This window comes from Micrasema longulum, unplaced genomic scaffold (assembly GCF_059751315.1).
Source record: "Micrasema longulum isolate JH-2025_06_02 unplaced genomic scaffold, ASM5975131v1 h1tg000904l, whole genome shotgun sequence".
In the NCBI taxonomy this organism is placed as follows: Eukaryota; Metazoa; Arthropoda; class Insecta; order Trichoptera; family Brachycentridae; genus Micrasema; species Micrasema longulum.
In genome coordinates, this window is record NW_028278095.1 from 215,722 (window position 1) to 238,072 (window position 22,351).

General features: G+C 31.0%; 1 protein-coding gene across 3 annotated transcripts; it reads left to right on the forward strand.

Moving 5' to 3' along the window:
* The first annotated feature begins 4,818 nt into the window (after nucleotides 1-4,818).
* On the forward strand, nucleotides 4,819-20,945 carry LOC148278248 (cGMP-dependent protein kinase 1-like). Of its 3 annotated transcripts, XM_088231710.1 has the most exons (11): nucleotides 5,033-5,342; nucleotides 5,740-5,826; nucleotides 6,323-6,537; nucleotides 9,436-9,719; nucleotides 11,157-11,326; nucleotides 13,964-14,205; nucleotides 14,953-15,050; nucleotides 17,030-17,249; nucleotides 17,362-17,593; nucleotides 20,318-20,667; nucleotides 20,747-20,945. In XM_088231710.1, the coding sequence occupies exons 1-11, from the start codon at nucleotides 5,247-5,249 to the stop codon at nucleotides 20,886-20,888; spliced, it is 2,136 nt and encodes a 711-aa protein (XP_088087836.1). In that variant the 5' UTR covers nucleotides 5,033-5,246; the 3' UTR covers nucleotides 20,889-20,945. The 3 variants fall into 3 exon arrangements, 2 of the variants coding, with proteins under 2 accessions (XP_088087836.1, XP_088087837.1); XR_015823242.1 differs by lacking the exons at nucleotides 13,964-14,205; nucleotides 17,362-17,593; nucleotides 20,318-20,667; nucleotides 20,747-20,945 and having other exon boundaries at nucleotides 4,819-5,342; nucleotides 17,030-17,166; XM_088231711.1 differs by lacking the exons at nucleotides 5,033-5,342; nucleotides 5,740-5,826; nucleotides 6,323-6,537; nucleotides 13,964-14,205 and having other exon boundaries at nucleotides 9,581-9,719.
* Nucleotides 20,946-22,351: the final 1,406 nt, after the last annotated feature.

Here is a 22,351-nt window from a genome sequence, read left to right on the forward strand (position 1 = left end):
TGCGGTTGGTACACCAATGCAGTGCCATATGCACCATTAGATGCGGGAAGAGAACAATGGATTATTGAATGAATAATAAAAGCAAAATATTTAAAATGTATCTTCTATAATATTAATACTCTAGAATTGATTGATTGCGTCTGTTCCTTATACTTGCGCACAGGAATTTGAGCCTTATTATCGTGGTATCAACACTAAATCAGGATTATTTTCATCTGTTTAATTTTAATATTCGAACGGAATAATAATTTTCTCTATATTTGTATTAATTGTCAACTTAATTTATTTTTAAAATAAACCATGAGAATATATTTTTTCAACTATTATCATTACAATAATATTGACCAGTTTTACCACTACATTGTTTTTTTTTACTGAGCCAAGACAAAATATTTTTTCTATATTATTACAAAAACACCCCCCATATCTCTAAATTATTATATTTAAAAAAACCGTGAAAATATTCTTCAATCCCTTTAAATGTATTATGACAAAATTTCAATGACTTGGGAAACATAGATATTTATAGATTTCCTCAAATTTAATTATTATTTACACTACGAAAAAAATAAATTGTATTCTTAATAACGTATGTCGTTTTTATTGTTATTTTGGATAACTTATATGGGGCCAAGATTCGTGAATATTGATTCAATTTGTATTATAAATAACTAATATTGTGCATCCGAGATCCTAAGTAACCCTTGTAAGGACACCTGTAACGAAGTGGTACGTATTAATAATAAGTCTATTTCCACAAGAGTATCAGGTAGATCGGTCTTTTACTCAGCTTTTTCAAATATAATTGATTTATTATGTTAAAAAAGAAAATATTTTATTAGGTTTGCAAGATATAAATTAACCAAAATAAGTGCCCTATAAAGGGTTAACCAAGGCCCTAAGAGGTGATCAATGATTTAATAAGGCTATGAGGAAAGATTTTTTAAGGCCCATAGGGCCGATTAAATACTCCCGGGAAAGCCGAATTTAATAGCTTGTAACAGTTAGCGACAGCTGTTATTATTTTAAATTACAGATTCTTTGCTATTAAATTTTAATAGCTTACTAACCAAACTTTTTTTAATGTATTTAATATATATAAATGACGGGTCCTCTGCAATAATGCCAAATCTCTTGACAATCTAGTTCTGAGATATTTGCGTTCAAAGGTTTCAACTAGATAATGCAAAGCAGCATTTAACTGATTTTTTTAAATATATATAATATGAACTTTAAGTATACATATCAGAGTATTGTTTTTTAATACTTATAAACAAAATATATTCCTATAATTATGAGAAATCGGATAATAAGCGTTTAAGTCTCTAAAAATTTGCACTATAGTGATAATGCAATAAAAAAATGGCGGTCATTGTTGTCTGTGGACATTCGTCATCATTGCTTTGAACGCGTGTGGCGTTAATTGTTCTAGTCGTGTAGCTGTATTTTAAAAATAAATTTATCTTGAGACTGTCTGCGTTATTGCACAGTTTGTAAATGTGAAAAAGTAATATGTAGATCAAGGAATCAAATGGCATAGTTAGTTTGAACTGGTCAAATTACATTCAGCATAGAATACGCTTCCTGCATTTGGAATCCCCAATACAACATTTATATAAATTTAATAGACAAAGTACAAAATAAATTTCATAAGTACATCCAATGTAAATTCCCTAATGTCAGTAATTCAAAGTTACCTTGTCTTCATAAACGGCGTATGATTGCGGGTCAATTATTTATTTATAATTTGCTAAATAATCGGATTGATTGTGCCGATTTGCTGTCTGAAATAAACTTTAATACTCCTATTCGTCGCACTCGACATACTGTATTACTGAGCTACAACAAATGCAACACCAGAGCAGCTCAAAATTCGCTCTTCGGAAGAGCAGTTATTAACTTTTCTAAAATTGAGAAGATGTACGATTTAGACATCTTTAACGACTCAGCTCTCTGCTACAAACGGAAGCTGAGTCTTATAGATTTTAATGTTTAGTATTACTAATGTTATTATTGTTATTATTGGAGCACATAGGGGAATTTGCTTATCTGTGCCCTACTTCAAAGTTTAAAGTTACTGTAATATTAGTATCATTTAGCCTCTTTGAAAATAAACAGAAACAATTAATACTAAACTAGGTACTACCAGAATACACACTACATAAACACCACATCTTATACACATCACTCCATACACCTCACTCCACGCACTACATTTCATACTCACAACAATAAAAACACAATCACTAGTAAATTCACACAAAGCACAAATTCTTCTTACATCTTGTTGTACTGTTAGATAGTTGTTTCATATATTGTGTTGTGTACGTAATTGGTGCTGTGTTAGGTTTATTTTTTGTTCGTAATATTGTCTAGATTTATATTAACATAGCACTGTGTGCACAACATTAAATTTAAACAAATAAGCAAACAAATAACTGTAGTGAACCCTTCATATATATATATTTATATAGACCAAGAAGACAGATTCATTAAGGCCGACTAAATGAGGCCCGAAGGATCGAATGTACTAGCATTCAACAGTCGGCCACAGCTGACTGTTATTATTTAAATTACTTATTCTTTTCTTTGACATTGTACACGTCAAATATTAATAAAAATGTGTTTTTATGTTTTTTTTTAATACGTAACTTCTGCTTATTTTCAGTAGATATCTACATAAATTGAAAATACTCTAGGTACCTAATTCGTGGGGAATAAAGATTTCATAATAATATAAACCTCTGTATTGCTGATCACCATGTAGAATGAATCTAGTTAATAGCAATTATATTCTGCATCTTTTATTTCATATTGATTAAATACCGGGAGATAAGATTATAAAAATTAATAATGGCAAATCAAGATAACCAATATGATTGTTTTATCTTACCGGTGTATTCAACTGGAAATTGATTATTTCATTTTGATTTCTACATCTCGGCACAGAATTTGATATAAACATAATAAATGAACCGCGTAATTATTCTTTTGAACCGATTTTTTTTTGTTATTTTCAGCAAGTAACTCCCTGAAGATTTAAAAATTATTTCAGTTAGTTGTTTCATGTAGATCACTTAATCAAATGTTTGTCTTTGTTTGTTCTTTCCATATTGGCGTGCTTTGTTTTTTTAAAATTGATGTTCTAGTTATTATTATTCTTCGAAATTAATTTAAGAGTCCTCCTTACTAAATAGAGAAACCTTTTCTAAGGAGAACTGTGAGTTCCAAATTTAATTTACATTGTTCACGTGTCACTCAAATATATATTTTTAAATATCTATAGATTTTGATTAATTGAATAAAATATTTTTTGTTGTCTGCTAGCTTAATTTTATGGGAAAGAATATTAAACAATGAGGAAGTTTAGTAATACGGGAAATCGGATATAAAAACGTGTTCTCACGCGCGGTAAAAAATAGAGCATTAAATTATACGGCGAAGTTTCTTGTATGGAAAAAAAATCAAAATGATTTTAATACAAACGCACTACTTTGAACGACGTCACTAGTTCTTCCGAATCAACCAATGATAGTGTCGTGATAGATTTCCGGTTTACAGGAAGCCAATTCACCAATCAGGGTACTCAGCGAAAAAAAATGTGACTTCACAAGCGGAGTAATATCAAAACTACACAACTTTAAAAAATCATAGCGCCGATAATACAATACAAACGATTTTATTATTTTTATTTTTGGATTCGTTTTTTGATTACTCTATTTATTAACAAATAAAAAATATGAAAAAACGCTGAACTTCCTTACTAGACAGAGAAATAATCCTTACACTTTTGAGCAAATGTGATGAAGGGAGATTTTTCGAACAAATTTAGATTTTTTCTTGTTCTGTTAACCTGATGGACTTAAAATATACTTTACCACCAAAAAACGACTTAGCTCTAACCAAAAATATTAACTTAAGTAAAAAGTAAAAACAAAAAATACACACAAACTTAATTTATCCAGGAAAAAACACTATGGCAGATTTTTTACCCATAGAATTAAAAATAGTCGAGACGTATGCATACGCACATCAAAAAGAAGGCGACTGAACTACTCATAAATGAGTAGGTTTACGTTTTGACCCATTAGTTTCTTTGTAGACGTCCTTTTAAAGTGTAGAAATACTGCTAGGATCTTAAAGAAACAGGATGGGATCACATTTTATGTGTAATTAAATGTGTGAGCAGCAAATACATTACTTAAAAATTGAATTATTTTTCCATCTGTCAGATTGTCGAAGAAATCAAAATGAACATTTCGTTAGTATTGCCTGGGTAGTATTTTTTTTACCCTACTTTGCTTATCTAATGAGAGAACTAATGAAAATTGGATCTAGGATTATCAACTCTGTGGTGGACATTTGACCGACATTATCTATAAAACATCAAATATTATTTAACATGATATAAAAATATCTTTTTTATGCAAAATACAATTTGTTTTATATTTTAATTTCAAAGTTCATTAATTCAATTACTCTTATTTAATGACCAAAGGGTCAGTAGATAAGTAAAGACTTATCTACTCTGTTGTGTCAATCAATATTTCCGCGTGCACAATAACATTTTAGAGAAAATAAAAGATTGTTTTTTTTACCTTACATTTGTGTTATGATTATATTTTTTCCCATCGTGCAACATTACGCGGCGACATCACGAATGCGCGCGGCAAAAGTAGGGCATAGTAGGGGTTTTTTTTGACACAGTCCGATGTATTCAAATATGATTTTGCGCTTCTTCTGGACTATTTTTAATTCTATGACTATGGCAGATTTTTCACCATTAAATTGTTTCTTTCGAAGAACTCATGTATGATATTATATCTGAATATTTTTTTCCAATGCAGAGGTATTCCAGATATATACGCAGTTTCAAAATGTTTTTAAGTACCTTCATTTCAATAATAATGTATCTGTAGTTACACATAACATTAATTTTACCGATGAGATTTTTATTTGTTCCACCATGAAAATTCCGGAAATTTATTAATATTTAATGAAAAGTGACACTAAACATCTGGTTTTAAATGCACATTTTAGAACATCTGACTTGAAAAATAAATGACAATTGTGACAAATAATAGTGATTGATATATTATTATTTACTGTCGGTACTGGCACACAAGCGTATTATATATTTTGTGTAGCATTGTAAAGCATGTTTTTAAGTGGTAATAACAATAATCAATGACATTACTTTATTAGATTTGTTTTACGCTTAAGATGTCTCAGTAAATAAAACTAAAATGTCTTCTCTTTGCTTGCCATTTTCGTTCCCATCAAAGCGTAGTTTTAGCCTTTCTAGTAAAGATACAACCATATCTAATAATAACGTTATAAGGGTAAGTTGCCTGAATTTATTTGTATATTAAAAAAGCCTGCGTTTTATGTATGTAGTTTCGAACGCATCCTTTAAAAGAAGATAATATTAACAAATTATTCCAACGATCTACATATATAGTGTGATCAGAATGGAAGATTCATAAGCATGAAAATTTAATTATTTTAATTTGATTTGACAAGTTTTAATTTGCGTTCTCGTGATATACCTAAATATCTCAGAAAAGGGGAAACGAGTTGTGCTAGAGTGAAGTTCAAACTTTGGACATCCCGATCCGTTGTAAGTACGCGAAACTACGAACTACAAACTATCTCTTCATCAGTTTTATTGAAATACTAGTCATACTGTATTTCTACTATTGAGTGAAATGAAAAAAGCGCAAATTTAATACTTTTCAGATAATCAAAGAAGATGATTTGTTTCTTCAATCAGAAGTTCAAGAGCCTCAAAAAAAGAATTCAACCCATAGAGAAACAGAAAAAACTGTAAGAAAATGTTTTCTACTAAACTTTACCCAATTTTAAATACTTACGTACATTATTTATTAGTTGTCTCATACCAAATAATAAATAAATAAAACAGTGTAAATTAGGTATGTTCATTATTTTTTTTAAATAGTAAATTAAAATGATTCCATCTTAATATAAAAAAATCCTGGGATATTTGAAATAATGATTATAAAATGTTTTACTTCTTCATAGGTAGCCATTAATAATATTTAATCTATAATAATATTTCATCTTCCTTTGTTTTTGTGTGCGTGACCGAACGCTTTCAAATAAAATATTAAAATGAGACTACTAACACTAACGAAATTTGTATGTTTACTTGGTTCGCCTACAGGCACTAACGCATTAACATAGGCTTATTAAACATTCCAACTCACTGTACTAGGTACCACCTTAAAAATAATTTTGCTTTGAATCGATACTTTATTTGATTAAATTAGAAGTACGGATAAATAATAATATTTTATTACAGGAAAACACTTTAAGGCATACCAATACAAATCCTACAGAGTCAGGTGATTCTGAAATCATCAAAAGAGAAACAAAAGAGGAATTGATAATAAGTAGCACTTTAGGTGAAATTGAATCTGATGAACCATTGGAATCAGCAAGGAGACCTGGAATCGTCGTATCAAAGGAAGCCGACTATGCAGATGGAAATTATAAAAAATACGATAAGAATGATGAGTCAGTAATGTTCATACATTAAATATGATTAGAAAGTATAATCTAATTTTAATGATAATGTTTGTAGAGGTTTATGTGTGTTGTGGGTTTTTTTCTTCTTTCAATGAGGAAGTTCAGTGGTTTTTTTTATATTTGTTAATAGACTATTAAATTAAGTCGAAAAATTTTTTTTTCAATTTTTGCATATCGCATTATCAGCGCTACGATTTTTTAAAGTTTTTGCATTTGTGAAATAACTCCGCGTGTGACGTCAGAGGTTCATTTCAGCTTATTCTCATTCAGTTTTTCCCATTGGTCCAGAAACGACAACCAGACCGGAAATTTTCCATAGCTCTCAGACCATAGGTTGATTCATATGAACCAGTGATGTCACTCAAAGTAGTGCGTTTTTATTAAAATATTTTTTATTATTTTTTCCGTACATTTTCAAGAAACTTTACCACACAATTAAATGCTCTAATTTTTACCCCGCGCAAGAAAACATTTTTTGTATCCAATTTCCCGAAGGGCTGAAGTTTCTCATTGATCGTGGATATTATTTTTAAGATATTTAAGTATCTAAATTCACGGGGTAATTACCACAACTGCGTAACTTTAAAATCCGAATTTTCGAATTACCTACTAAAAACACATATTTGTATATTCCTCCATAAATGCTATAAACAGACAAGTGATTAATTTAAATCATATTATGATGATTTGAATGCTTGTCTTGTCTATTTCAAACATTTATGGATCAGGATAAAAAATTGTGTTTTTAATGGGTAATTCACAAATGCTGATTTTAAAGGGTCGAATTGTAGTGAGATATTTGAGTATTGAGATTTAGACGCTCAGGGCCCCGATTATAATGGGAACTTATCTTCGACTGTCTATTAAAAAAAATCGATATTTGTGTACGAAAATTAATATATTTCCATGCACATTTAAAGTATCTTCATTGGTAACCTATAATTGAACATGTTTAAAAGAAACAAAAGTATGCATATTCTGCTTTTCATACAGAAAACTTAATTTAACTTTGTAGATAAAATTTAAGATATATGTTAACTTCCCATCAGGGCCCAGAGTACCATAAAACGGATTATACTTCTATGGGAAAGATAAACACAGTAAAGCAGATTTGGGGTCAAACAAATATTTGCAAAATGTCATTGAAATTATTGTCAATGGTTACCAATAAAGTTGGGCAGAATATATTTCCAGAATACTTACTTAGCGTGTCCGGTTGGACTGGTGAAAAGGAAGGGTCGCCGCATAGAATTATAATTCAATTCAATTCAATTTATTTATTTTAAAATAACATATAAATTACAAACTGAAATTCAAAACGTACATATTATAAGAAGAAAAATAATACATGACAGAGACTCTAATAACATACCAGAAGGCGCGTAGAATCAAATTTGCATTCATCGTTCTGTGTCCAAATGTTTTCCAAATACCCCATGATTTTTTGAAGTTAACAGAATAAATTGTACAAAAAACTCTCATAACATGCTGAAAAACTTACATAATTTTAACTTTACTTTAGACAAACTTACAGTCACATTTATTTAAACGCCGCCGTTTTCAAACAGTGTCATTTTTTTACTGTTTTCTTTATGACAATCGAGATTTTCTTTAAATAAAGTTATATCATTTTTAAAGACAAAACTAAGCATTTATGACACATTGGCATTGCTTTGAATGGTGAAACAAAAAAACAAAAAAAACTTATTGAAAAATTCACGATTAAGATAACCTGTTTATTTTGACTTTTAGGCTCTTCTGGAAATTCTGCTTTATTGAGTTATGACTATTTTATCGTTCGTGCGACATGTAGAGCCCAAAACAGAAAATCTGTTAATAAAATATGGTATGAGTAGGTAAGAGTAACACCTACTGTGTTATTGCAGTAAACAGAGATAGATATTGAATCATGAGGAGGTGTTTCATAGTTATTTTTTATTTATTTTTATCTATTCATTCATATTTTTCGCTTACAAACTATAATCAATAACAAAAATAATGTGACCTCACTGGGGTTTCCCGTGCCGGGGACACTTAACGATATACTTTTTTTAAATTAAATTTGAGAATAAACAAAGAAGAGTAACTTAAAAAATAAAGATAATTAACAAATATTCAGGCAGTTTTAAAAACAAGGTATTTATGTACATCTATATTATTTATATTACAAAACACACAATGAAAATAATAAAAACCTAACATAAGCTATACACTTGTGGAGCACTTGATTCAATATTGGTATCGGCGAATGAGACCATCCATTTTACTTCTACCCAGCTCCACTATCCATTTTTATAGCCTTTTTAAACATTTTCTCGTTACTAATTGTTTTAAAGATAGTGGAAGTAGGTTATAGATTTTAATTAAATAATACTCAAAATCTCTTTGTCCGAAAGTGGTATTAGTTTGTATTTGTTTAAGTTGTCTATGTGTTGAGGATCTAGTGATTATATTATTTGTATGTGAAACATATGCATGATTGACACAATGTTTTGAGTATATCCAAATGTTCGTAGGCTAATACTGGAATTTAACCCCCTTAGGATTTCGTCTTAAGAGAATAATATCTCAGCAGAGACGAAGAAAATAACTTATGTGGAAATCAGAAACGTTAGACAAAATGGTGAATGTTACACGGTTAGGGAAGTGATCACTTAAACCAGCCAATGACAAGTCGTAAGCCCAGTACATGCCTAAATTTCTACATTCCCCGATAACTATTTCATCTTAGTTGAGATATCTATGCCAAAAGATTATTTACTTCGTCGCTCTTTTGATTGACAAAATATTAATTTACTATTTAAGTGTTTAACTAATTATTATACTATTTGCATTACCGACTAGTTTTTGGGTCATTTGGTATAATAAATATTGTTATTTTTACAGATCCATCACCCTGATAAAAAAAGCATTGAAAACTAATGAATTTTTGAGTATTGTGATGAACGAAGAGAGGATAAACTATGTAACCGAAGCCATGTACCCCCAAAATTATGAAGCTGGAAGCTTTCTCATCAAGCAGGGGGAGAAAGGATCTCATTTATTTATTTCCGCTGAGGGGGATTTCGAAATTATTCAAAATGGAAAATTATTGAATTCTTTTGGGCCTGGTGTAGTTTTTGGAGAATTAGCAATATTATACAGAGCCATGAGATTTGCTTCAATTAGAGGTACAATGTATTTGAATGGCTATATACCTACTAAATGATATCAAGCTTTATATTTATAGTTTTAGATTCAGATACCTATATGCAATGTACAAATTTGAGACTAACAAATTTTCAATTCAGTTTGTGATCTAGACACGGGCATGGGCAACCTTTTTCTAGTCTGAAACTGCCAATAATTGTCATCCGAGTTGCTGGCTAGAATATCAAAATAAAGGTGATAAAGTCAAAAATGAATCGCGGTAATAAAATCAAAATTAAAAAGACATACTGACACGCTCTGGATTGAAATTATTATAACATTCCAAGTACATGAATTAATTTTCTCCAAAATCGGATATAACACTTGGGAAAAATGATTGTGTGTCAATACCCTTAGTTAAAATATGCATCTTTTTAATAATAATGAGATGTTCTATTTAAAATAACTATTTTTATAAAAAGTCACCTCAAGCTCCCTGATTATATTATTTATCTAGGTATTATGAAAAAAAACGTCAATTATATCACACACGCGTTTGATGTTTTGAGTTTATAAATGCATTTATACAATATGGACGGGCATGACATACCGATATTTAGGGAGAGTATTTTGCAGGTATTTTTATCGATAAATCCACTCCCTTACAATGACCTACCTCAACCCCCTTTAAATGGCCGCCATTTTTATTTTTACGTTACGATTACGCTAGTGCATGTACAAAAATTTCAATAACTGTGTACGTAAATATCGCAGAACAATAAATTTGGTGTTATTCGCACGATTACATATTGTTCTAGCACCTACTAAACAAATTTTATTGATAATAACGGTCAAACATAACTAAAAACATTCAAACACAGAAAAAAATATGCGAACAATTTATTTTTTTTGTGCATTTTCGCACATCTTTCAAAAACTAGTATTTTAAGTGGTGATTTTTTATGCTATTTCTACAGCTAGTTATGTTATCTACAAAATGACGCTAAAATTGTTACCATAAGTCTTTTACTTTAAGTACTAAATGTTATCTAATACAACTCTAGCATGGGTCGAAATGGTAGTAATAAAATACAAATTGCTTTTATACTTTTAATACATCAAAATATCACAATCAATTGTTTATCTAAAGAAACTAGCGTAATTGTAACGTAAAAATAAAAATGGCGGCCATTTAAAGGGGGGTGAGGTAGGTCATTGTAGGGGAGTGGATTTGTCGATAAAAATACCTGAAAAATACTCCCCCTGAATATTGGTATGTCATGCCCGTCCATATTGTATATTATCATAACCCACCTTTCCTATGGCCGGATCAAAAAGTCCCAAAAAGACAGGGGGTTGCTCACATGTGATCTAGACAATAAAATAATATTTTAATATATGATATTAGTCTTAATATTTTGTACTAATAAATAATGGGATAAAAAATATGTATTTAGTATTTTTTTTTAATATTACAGCAATAAACAATGCAAAGGTGTGGGTTCTTGATCAGCGCGATTTTAAAAAGATTACTAAGAATACAAGAGAACAGGAGCAGGCTAACAAACTCAAATTCCTTTCATCTGTAGACCTACTAAAAGATGTTCATCAATTGGAGCTGCTTAAATTATCAGAATTCCTTAAACGAGTATGTTTATATTTTTACTATACTTATGCTTTAAAATTCATATACTGTACTTATTTTATGTTGACCGAGTAAAAACAAAAACCAAAAATATTTGCTTGCCCAAAATGTATAAAGAATCAACAGCAATTATTTTTTGAAAGTTTAATTTAAAAAAATACAAAAAAAATCATTAAAAACTAACATCTTAGATACATGAGCAGTATGAAGGGAAGTAAACCTTAAAAATTAAATTACGTTTTTAACAAAGAGAAGTGATCTTTTTTTCAATTTTATAGTGGGTAGTTTTTAATGGTTATTTATTTTGAACACATATTTTTTATTGGAATTTATACTTTAAAAGTAACATACGTAGTTATATTATAATTTTAATGAATTAATCTCATGCAAAATTTAACTGTTGTGCTTCATTTTTAATAGTTTAATTTTATTTTAAAATATTTTTAGAAAAAAATAATTCTTGCACATAAATGGTTCATGGAGTTATAACTTCTTGTTTTATATATTGGTTTCATATATAAAATTAATATAATTACTTTCATGTCACAAATGGAACTGATTTTCCTGATGTTTACAAAACAAACAAAAATCTAGGTACTCTGCCATTGATACAATATTGTGCGAATTAATGGAATAAAATTCCTTGTGATCATAAAATACGTTTTTTATTAATGTTTTGAGTTACAGGTGACGTACAACCATAAAATATTTTTTTATTTAATGGGATGTATGTCCTCTTTTTGCTTTTATAACAGCCCGAACACATTTTGGCATGGAATCAATCAAACTTCCGCAATTTTCTTTTATTTTGTCATCTCGAAACCACATCTGAATAACAGCTTCTATTATTTTTATCTTGGTGGTGCAGTCCAATTTTTGTATCCTAAATTTACAAATCACCCACAAATTTTCTATAGGGCTAAGGTAAGGTGAATTTCCAGGCTGGTATAAAAGAGTTATATTTTTATCATTGAAATACTTAAGCATTCACTTCGATACGTGACAAGGAGCTGAGTCCTGTTGAAATACAGCCCCACCATTAGGACATTTACTCAATTTTGTGCTCAAAAGCTGCTCCAATAGAGCTTTATACTTTAGGGCCTTTAGGCTATTCATCATTCCTACTATTGGTATCAAAGATCCGGTCCCCATATACGAAAAGCAGCCCCAAAACATATCTTCTTCACAGGATATTTCACCGTTTGGTCAATAAGAGCCACAGTAAGTTTTTCACCCCCACTTGTTTTAACAAATTTTGAGCGATATCCCTGCACGAGAAAGTGGGTCTCATCTGAAAACAGCACCTTCCTCCAGCCTTCTACAGTCCATTTGGTATATTTTCTAGCCCAGATGAGCCTTTGCTTCATCATACGTGCATCATAGTTGTTTCTTGTATGGTCGAATTGCTTTTCTTTCAATGAGTCTTTTTCATACTGTCGAGTCGTGTATCATCAGTGGCTGCCAAATTTCATTGACGAACTTTGGTAACTTGTTTTTCTGGGATTTAACTTACTATTTCTGATTAAAGATATTTCATCTCAGAAACTAGTTTTCCGGTTTCTTCCACATTTCCCAATTATTTTTGCTTCAACTGACCCTGTTTCTCTTTTCCGCTTAGTAATCTTGCTGACTGCTCCCTGACTCACAAAACATTAATTTGCAATCTCCTTCTGAGTCATTGATGTATGTTCACTTAAGGTTATAATCTTTCCCCTTTCCTCAGCGCGATATCCATGATTTAAACCAACTCAAAAACACTGTTTAATACGCAAGCAATTTATAAAATTAGTCCTTTATTGAGAAAATATAAAAAAAAACAACAGATAGTACGCCAACAAACACCAATATGAGCTTTCAAAGGATTAATAAACTGTAAGTCATAATTTTGGCTCTAAATAACTGTCAAATTGACATATGAGTGTTGCTTTACGTAATAAATGTCAAAAATTACACTTATTCTATTCATTCACACAATACTGTATATCAATAATAATAATAATAATCGGGTCGTGGTCCCATTGCTAGTGTTGCGGACTCACGGGCCGGAGGTCCGAGGTTCAAACCACAATCTACCCCAACTTGATTTCCATTTTCTAATAGTGAGTTATTTATAACTCGTTGAAAATGGCCACCAAAATTTAAATATTAGGGTAAATTATAAGAACGCTAATATATATTTGTTTTTATAAAATAAATAGTTAAAATGCAGTTCCATATACACCATACGGTGTGAAAAGGACAATGATGAACTAAAAATCACAATTTATTGACCCTTTATTAATTCAACATAATAAATAATCGGCTTGTAGTCCCATGTTAGTGTTGTGGTCTTACGTGGTAAAGTTTTAAATTCCACTCTACCATAACTTGATTCCCATTTTTCCAGCACAAGTTATTTTCGACATTTAGGTCGGAAAATTTAAGTATTTGGGTTAATAATAGGAACTCAAATACATATCTTTAACTTTATATTTAAAAAAAAGATTAGACAGTATACATGTATGCATGTATACCTACATAATTAGAAAAATCTGAATTCACCCCACTGATCGTATCAAGGAGCTTTTCCAAATATGAATTTCCTTATTTCATTCTTTTAAAATTTACATTTAAACATATGTACATATTATTCCACAACAGAAATTTTTCGTTTCTGGACAAGACATTGTACGACAAGGTGAGAAAGGAGATCAGTTTTTTATTATATGTGGTGGTACAGCTACTATCACACGGCGATCTCGGAATGGTGGACCAAATAACTTTATAAAAAACATTTCTCGTGGAGACTATTTTGGAGAGAAAGCCCTATTGGAGGATATATACAGGAAAGCCACTGTTACAGCAAATGACCGTGGAGTAGATTGTCTTGTCTTAGATAGAAAGTAAGTTTGGACTATTATATTCTAGAATTAAACGCAGCATATATGTACGTAACAAATAATTATAACTCTATGAATGCCAAATCAATTTCTACTTATTTATTTATTTGACAATTATTGTAGTCTACATTACCTTATGGATTGTTTAACAAAAAGCAGATAATTAATAAAAAGCAGATAGTTGCTTAGCTGCTGATGTGTATGCCCTATTAATTGGTTAATTCTGACTTGCATTTGTACGGCTTCTGGGTACGTAAAACAGTGCTTGAGATCTCGCTCTAGTATTAGATATTGGAAACACACAAACTGATCTCTTTCAGTATATTTGGATTATAGATACTTATTTGATCCCTGGTTCGATAATGCTGGCCGCAGAATGATCTAATACCTATAACTTTTTTAAAAAGATGAATAAAAAAATGATATAAGAAATACTCTTAATTTGGGCCCTAAAATAAAAATAATTTTACTCTAAAGTAAAAAATTATGGTAATAATTCAAATTACAATTACATATAAATCATTTTAATAAATTTGTGAAATTTTCAGTAAATATTGTCGTAATTTGATTCCTAAATTTAATAAATAACTCAAAATTGACCTACTGTTAAAACACTGGTAAAATTATGTCATGCCCCTACCTTCTATGGTCGCATTTAGTACATCAGAATGATTATACTCGTTTTGTAATACACACAAATGAATAACTCTCATAATATAATATATTGTAATGTACTTATACTTGCTTCAGACCTTTTTGCGAATATTTGGGAAATATTGAAGAATTGAAAAAGAAGTACCCCATATCACAAGTTATTGTTTCTGAAGCTCCAGCTATCATTTCAAATGGTGAGCCTGAAAATATTTCCATTATTCAGTAATTCATATTACTTATCCAATATTTGGTTTACAACGCATTATGGTCAGTGGGTATACCTACAACGCAAAAGGTCTCTGGTTTGATTACGGGTATCATTGGCATGAAATATGTATTTAAATGCGTTTTTTTATCCTGGAATATTCCATATTCATCCACTCTTACTTTCTTTTATTCATCTTCCACCACTCCTCATCAATTTCTTTATTTTTTCCTTTCCTATATCTTCTTGTTTCGTCCATATTTCTTTTATTTTAATCTATCTGAATAACATTGTTTCGATTACTTTTCATTATATTTTTTATATACATAGTTTAAACCATCGCCACTTTATTTTATTACAATTAAGTAAATTTATGTATTTATATACACGCCCAATGGGCATTTTTAAGGATATATGTATAAATATAAAATTATTATAAAGGAAAGTAGAAAGACACAATAATATTTAGTATACTTGGGGGGAGTGGAAGCGGGAGAGAGGTGTTTACAATTGAATTTAATTCAGTGATCGTATGAAAGAAGACAACTTGTTATCAAAGAAATCAAGACTGATATGTTTCTCGGCAGACCTAAGAATTCTGGGCATAGGGGAATGGAAATCATGGTTAGTTCTATGGTTATCGGTATGAAAGAGTTAGTTTTGTATGAGGTTTCTAGTTGGGATATTTAATTTTACTGAGCTCAGTAGTTCGGGCGCATCAAAGAGTGAGTTGAGAATTTTAAATAGGACTAGAAGGTCGGATTTATTTCGACGGTCTTGAAGAGAAGATATATTTAAGCTAGTTTCTAACTCATTATACGTATATTGGTTTCTGGATAAACTCAACCTCTAGCCTATCTTTTTTAAAAATCGATGTTGAACTGATTCAATATTTTTGATGTGAACATCATAATACGCTCTAATTTTTTTGCCTCCTCTTTCACAGTAGTAGCCGCTCGATTGTGGAATAATCTACCCACTAATGTTAGAGACGCCCCTTCATTATTTACATTTAAGTCAAGATTGAAATGTCACTATCTAAATATTTAAATTGTTCCTTTATCCTTCTTCTTTCCTTCCCATCCCCTCTCCTCTCTTCATAGTAGAGTGTTATTTTTTTATTTTTTTTATATATATATATCTTTATTTTTGTTAATCTTTGCTTTTAATTTTTGTATAAAATTGTAAGATTCAATATGTCCATGTATTTATAATTTTCTCAAACTGAACTGTTTGGGTAGGTAGGAAGAAATAGCCTTAAGGCAATATGCCCGCCCTTATATGTATATTTATTGTATATGTATATAAAGTGTCAAAAAAAAAAAAAAAATATGTATCATAATTTTGATGTGAACATGTTATTGAATGGCAGGCCCTATTATTTTTATGCATTTATTTTTAATTCGTCTCAAATTATAATCATTTAACCTGCAAATCTGTTTGTATTCTAAATAAATTAAATTAAATATTTTATGAAAAGGCAGCCTATCTTACCTTCATGTAACAAAATTCATGTAACTAAAACAATTTATATATCCTTTGATTAATGTACCAATCCAGTGCCTTATTAAGTGCAGATAAGGATATAAAGATGAATAGATGATTAAAAACAACTGATTCCCATTTTTCTAACACAAGCTATTTGACTTATAAAAGGCTTCGAAATTGAAATATTTGGGTAAATAATAAAAATAAATATAATATCTTTGAAAAATATATTATATTTAATCATGAGTAAAATTCTCTTCAGTGATCATTTAAACAAGCCACTCATAGGTCAAAGCCCTATAAATGCCTAGACTTTATAATATGATGGAAAATAAAAGAAAATATTATTATTTTTCTAAATAATATTTGTCTTGTCAGATTATATTTATTTATATTTAAATATTATAATATATTTAAAAAATCATTCTGTATGTAAACAATGTGTTTCAATTAATTTAATATTAATGTTAATTTTTGCAGAATTCAAGCATTTACAACTTAATGAGCTGACCGATCTTGGGTCATTGGGAAAAGGTGCATTTGGTCGAGTTAAATTATTACAGTACACTACTAAGGACACGACAAAGTTGTTTGCTCTGAAATATATTAGAAAAGTGGACGTAGTTGAACAACGCAACATGGAATATATTTTTAACGAAAAAAGTGTAATGCAATGCTGTAATAGTAATTTTGTTTGCAAGTAATACTTTTTCTAACAATATTATAATATACGTATTATTTATTTATTTATATACGGCATTTCTGCCATTTACTTTAAAGAAACAAGTGTCACTTAAAAACTATATTTGCAGATTATATAATACTTACAAAGATGAAAAGTACATATATTTTTTAATGGAACCAATACTGGGAGGTGACGTTTGGACAATATTAAATAGCAAGAAATATCTTGATGAGAAAACTTCCAGGTTTATGGCAGCCTGTGTCATTGAAGCTTTAGGACATCTCCATAGCCACGGTATCATATACAGAGATCTTAAGCCAGAGAATCTGATGCTGGATACAGATGGGTATGTTAAACTGGTGAGTAAACAAGCATAACTCATATTTTTTTGATTTAAAAGGTATAAGGGATGATTGATCTGACCTGCTTCGAGTTGACTATTCAAGCTAATGTGTATGCATTATGCGTACAAGCAACAAGTTGAAACCTGCAATGGTTTAGTTACAACATGCCGCTGACCACTGTACTGGGAAGGGGGTGCTGTTTCATTGGGACAATGCTTCAACACACAAGGTGTTAGTGTCACTGGCTGCTATTCCAAAGCTGGGTTTGCATTAGTTGAACACCTTCTATGTTCACCTGATCTAGCGTTCAATGACCTCTTGGTAAAGGTTGGACAAATGTTCCACCAGGAAACTATAGAAATGTAGGTGCATCACAGGAAGAGCAACTTATAAGTCCAGGGAGACTATGTCAAAAGTTATGGTCCAAAAACTTTTTCTCATCCATTTTCAAATAGGTCAGGGGTGAAGCATATTAATCAACCCTCGTACTCATACACCCAGAGGGCTTATACAAAAGATAATTAGTAATACCTTGTCAATTATGACAGCACAAACAATAAATGATAATAATATGATTCGGTATAATGTGACATATGCGCTGTTATCACGTGTTGTGCCGGTTTGTCATCCGCATCTGCCTCAGTTAGATTTCCCGGCGTAAACGGGAAGCCACCCTCCCAAGCAGAGCCAAAAGACTAAATGGAAGGTAAGGGCACAACTGCATCGACTACAAGTCAACTTCAATAACCCTGGAAAGATCTTTCCATCTGGTCCAAGTAATCAAGAAAGGTGAAGGTAGTAGGCTGGCAGAGTGGAGAGCGGGACAGCGGGAAAATACACAGGTTATAAAGCGTCGCGCGTTGGAGCCAGCGAAGCTAGCTGTAATGCTGTGCCGAATGGTCAAGAGTAGAGGAGGTAGCATTTTACCCCACCACTCAAGGTACCCTGTGGGCCGCAGGTCTCGTAAATAGCAACACGCTCCACCTGTACGATCTATTTTACTGATAGTCCCAACACGCGCATCACACACACATTACAATGAATATAACATACAAATATACATTATGGTGGTCCTTCCAAGAACCGCAACACAAAAATCAACATTATACAAACATATTTATCACACAAATTAGTAAATCTGTTTTTCAATACATTTTTATGCGTGTATCTAACCAATCCTGCTCTATATATACCCTGGTATCGCTAAGGCCAGACCCGAAAGTGGACATCTGTCTTTCATGTTTAGAAGAAAAATGCACTCTTTCAAATTGGAGAAGGGCTATTGTTATGCCGCTATATAGGGGAAAAGGCTCTTAGGTGGAATGCAGAAATTATAGAACAATCAGCCTTTTAAGTGCTATTGTTAAAATGTAAGGAAGAATACTGATTGAGAGAGTAAGAAAAGTTACTGAAGATAGAGTGTGGGATATACAGAGTAGTTTTATGAATTGAAGAGGATGTATGGATAAAATATTTGCTTTATGAAACATGACAGAAAAATTTCTTGCTAAAAGCCCAAAAGCTTCCCTGAACATTTGTCTATCTGCAAAAAGGGTTTGATAGAGTTGACAGAGATATTTTATGGAAGGTGTATGAAGTTAGCCGCAATTTGACAGGGGCTATTGCTTCTCTATATAAGGACAGCACACTATGTGTTAAGGTAAATGGATCATACACATCATGGTTTGACATTCCAAGGAGTCAGACTGGGATGTGGGATTTTTCCATGCCTGTTCAATGTATATATTGATAACTGAAAGGTTTGAGAATAGGAGCGAAAATGGGCGATTTAACTCTCAATTGTCTTTTGTATGCTGATGATGCCGTGCTTCTTACTAGCAACAAAGAGGACCTGCAATTCTTGGTTACAAAAGTCAACGATGTATGCAAGCTAATGAATGTCAACAAACTGAATGTGATGGTTTTTAAAAGAAATGAAAGTATCACTAAATGTAAGAGCACTGTGAATAGGGGAGATGATACTAAAACAGGTAGAGAAATTTGTGTATCTGGGAAGTATATTTACTAGGAATGGAATGACTAATAAATATATTGAAAGGAAGGATGAGTGCCAGGAACAGAGTAAACGGTGCACTTAAATCAACCTTAACAAATAAATGTTTGTCACAGGAGGCAAAATTAGCCATTCACAGAGGAGCCCTGATGCCGACCCTCTCGTTTGGGAGCGAAGTAAGAAATTGGAAAAACGAGGATAAAAGTAGGCTGAATGCCGTAAAAGTGTGATCTTTCAGGTACACATGTTGAGATCCGTACATTATGTAAGGCTAAGATAGGCATTCTCAGAAAAATTAGAGAAAGGAGCTCTGCATTGGTTTGGAGATGTAGAGCAAACGAACATTGAAACAACGGCTACAAAGATTTACGATGGGAATGTTGATGGATGCAGAAATCGAGGAAGACCGAGTAAGACATGGCATGACCAAATCCAAGAAACACTTTAAGATGGACATATCAAAAGTCGAAACAATCGACGAGCATGCATAAGAAGATGTATGAATGTAGAGGAAGCAAGATTTGTATTCAAAGACAGAGTGTTAAGGCGTTCTATTCTCTCTGCCTACCTTGTTTGTTTGTTTATTGTTTGATCAATATTGTTTTTTTGTGAAATAAAATAAGTTTATAAAAATAGTTTTTTTCTCAAGTTCCAAACAACTTGTGTCACCAAAATTGGGTTTCGATTAATCAGAAAAACCTTTATCGTAAGATTTAATTTTACAGGTTGACTTTGGGTGCTCAAAATTTTTATCAGCTGGTTCTAAAACTGATACTTTTGTTGGAACTACCGAATATCTTGCACCTGAACTCGTAAAGGATGATGGACATGACCGAGCTGTAGACTATTGGGCATTGGGGATCTTAATTCATGAACTATTGGTGGGAAAACCACCGTTTCGAGGGCAAAATCGAAACCGAACTTACCAACTTATATTAAATGGAATAGAAGTTGTTAAGTTTGATCCGAGAATATCTAAAGTGACTGAACACCTGATTAAAAAATTGTGCAGAGATGCACCAGTGGAAAGATTGGGTTATGCTAAAAATGGAATCAGTGATATAAAAAATCATAAGTATGTCAATTTAACTTATAAATGTAGATTTAATTGTTAAATGGTTAAATAATAACTGAGGATTAAATATTATTTTCAGGTGGTTTTCAAGATTTAACTGGGATAAACTTAAGGCCAAGAAATTACGAGCTCCCCTTATCCCTGTGAAAAGAAAAACACTAAAGCAAACCAAAGATGATATCCCCCCAGATGAATTGTCAGGTTGGGATAATGATTTTTGAAAGAGTAAAAGCTATTTATGTTTTTAATTTATACAAATAAAAAAGGACAATATTGTAGTTGTTATTATTTTTCTGTGACATTTTGCGGTATTAATATAAATAAAATTAATGTTAAATTCCATCCAAATAACATATTTCAAGTTTATCCAAATACTTGGACTGGATTTAAAACCCTCGAGGAATTTCTTCAATATCAAAGGTATCTCAAAAGAGGTGAAGAACAATTTTGAGAAAAAAATATGAAAATCTGGACATTAACAGGGCCCATTAACTGATTAAATGGTATAATGAAAGAACGGTCCATTAATGTTGCACAAAAAACGGTACATTTGCAAAATGTTAGGAAATCAATAAAATGTAACTACTACTTTTTGTAAGATATTTTTGAAATTTATTATTTTACTTAGATACAGTTATTCATATTATTTAAAATGTTAAAATGTTAATTTATCAAACTACATAACAAAATGCAATGTAAAAAAAATTAACAATAATCCTTAAAGGAGAACAATGATGCAGAGCTGTTTCATACAGCGTTGTTCTTCTGAGTAAAGATTCTTATAGAAGAACAAGAGAGAGAACACTGCTACTACCTACTTTGATACTAAATATTGGTAAATGTGTGATTGACATTCTTTCTGCTGTTTTTCTGATGTTTTCCTGGAATTAAAACTCATTTCTTGGATTTGTATGGTTTCTCAGGCAGCATTAAAGTTTTTCTTTTAATATCCTTCCAACAGTTCGTCTTTTTCTTTTACTTTCTACTTGAATTTAGGTCATTTAAACTACCCGGCGAAAACAATACTACTCAGTTTAGCCATTGGTGTTTCATTAGTCGTACACCAGCAAGTGATACTGTTCATCTTTGTTCGCCGATAAGGCAGTTTTTGGTCCTCTATATCTGCCGTCTAGTGGTAAACTTTTTAAAACTTGTGTTTCATATGATTCGTATATCAATGTTCAACTTGTAACTTATTTTGATCAAAAATTTTCTGTTCACCATTGTTTATTTTATTTATTTTTTTTTAAGGAAAAACAACAGTTGTTATATTAGAATACAAAATATAAAAAATAGTACATACATCCAGTTAAAGTTTTTCACAAATATAATGAGAGAACATGTTAAACAGTAAAGAGAAATATAATATATTGTATAGGACATGAGAAAAAAAAAAAGAGCTCTGAAAAAGAAGAGGAAATAGAGTGGAGGAGTGGAAGAGTGTTTGTGCAACTTCTTCAATTTTCTTTTCAATAATGGTATTTTTTATCAAACCTTGTCTCACATTATCTTACATGCTTGCATTTGGCAGCAATTTGACAAAACTACCGTCTAAAGTGAATACCAATTAATTGTGTTGTAATACTTACAAAAAGTTTTGTGATCCAGACTATGTATTTTTAATATCTTGCTGTGTGATATTGTATTCCACGGTTGAATTTACATATCAATGATATAAATACAT

Bases quoted from the DNA above. Each gene is read 5' to 3' on its own strand.
- LOC148278248 (XM_088231710.1), top strand. From the start codon at position 5,247: ATGTCTTCTCTTTGCTTGCCATTTTCGTTCCCATCAAAGCGTAGTTTT. The intron at 6,538-9,435 runs GTCAGTAATGTT...TTATTTTTACAG, and splicing joins AAATACGATAAGAATGATGA to ATCCATCACCCTGATAAAAA. The intron at 11,327-13,963 runs GTATGTTTATAT...ATTCCACAACAG, and splicing joins TATCAGAATTCCTTAAACGA to AAATTTTTCGTTTCTGGACA.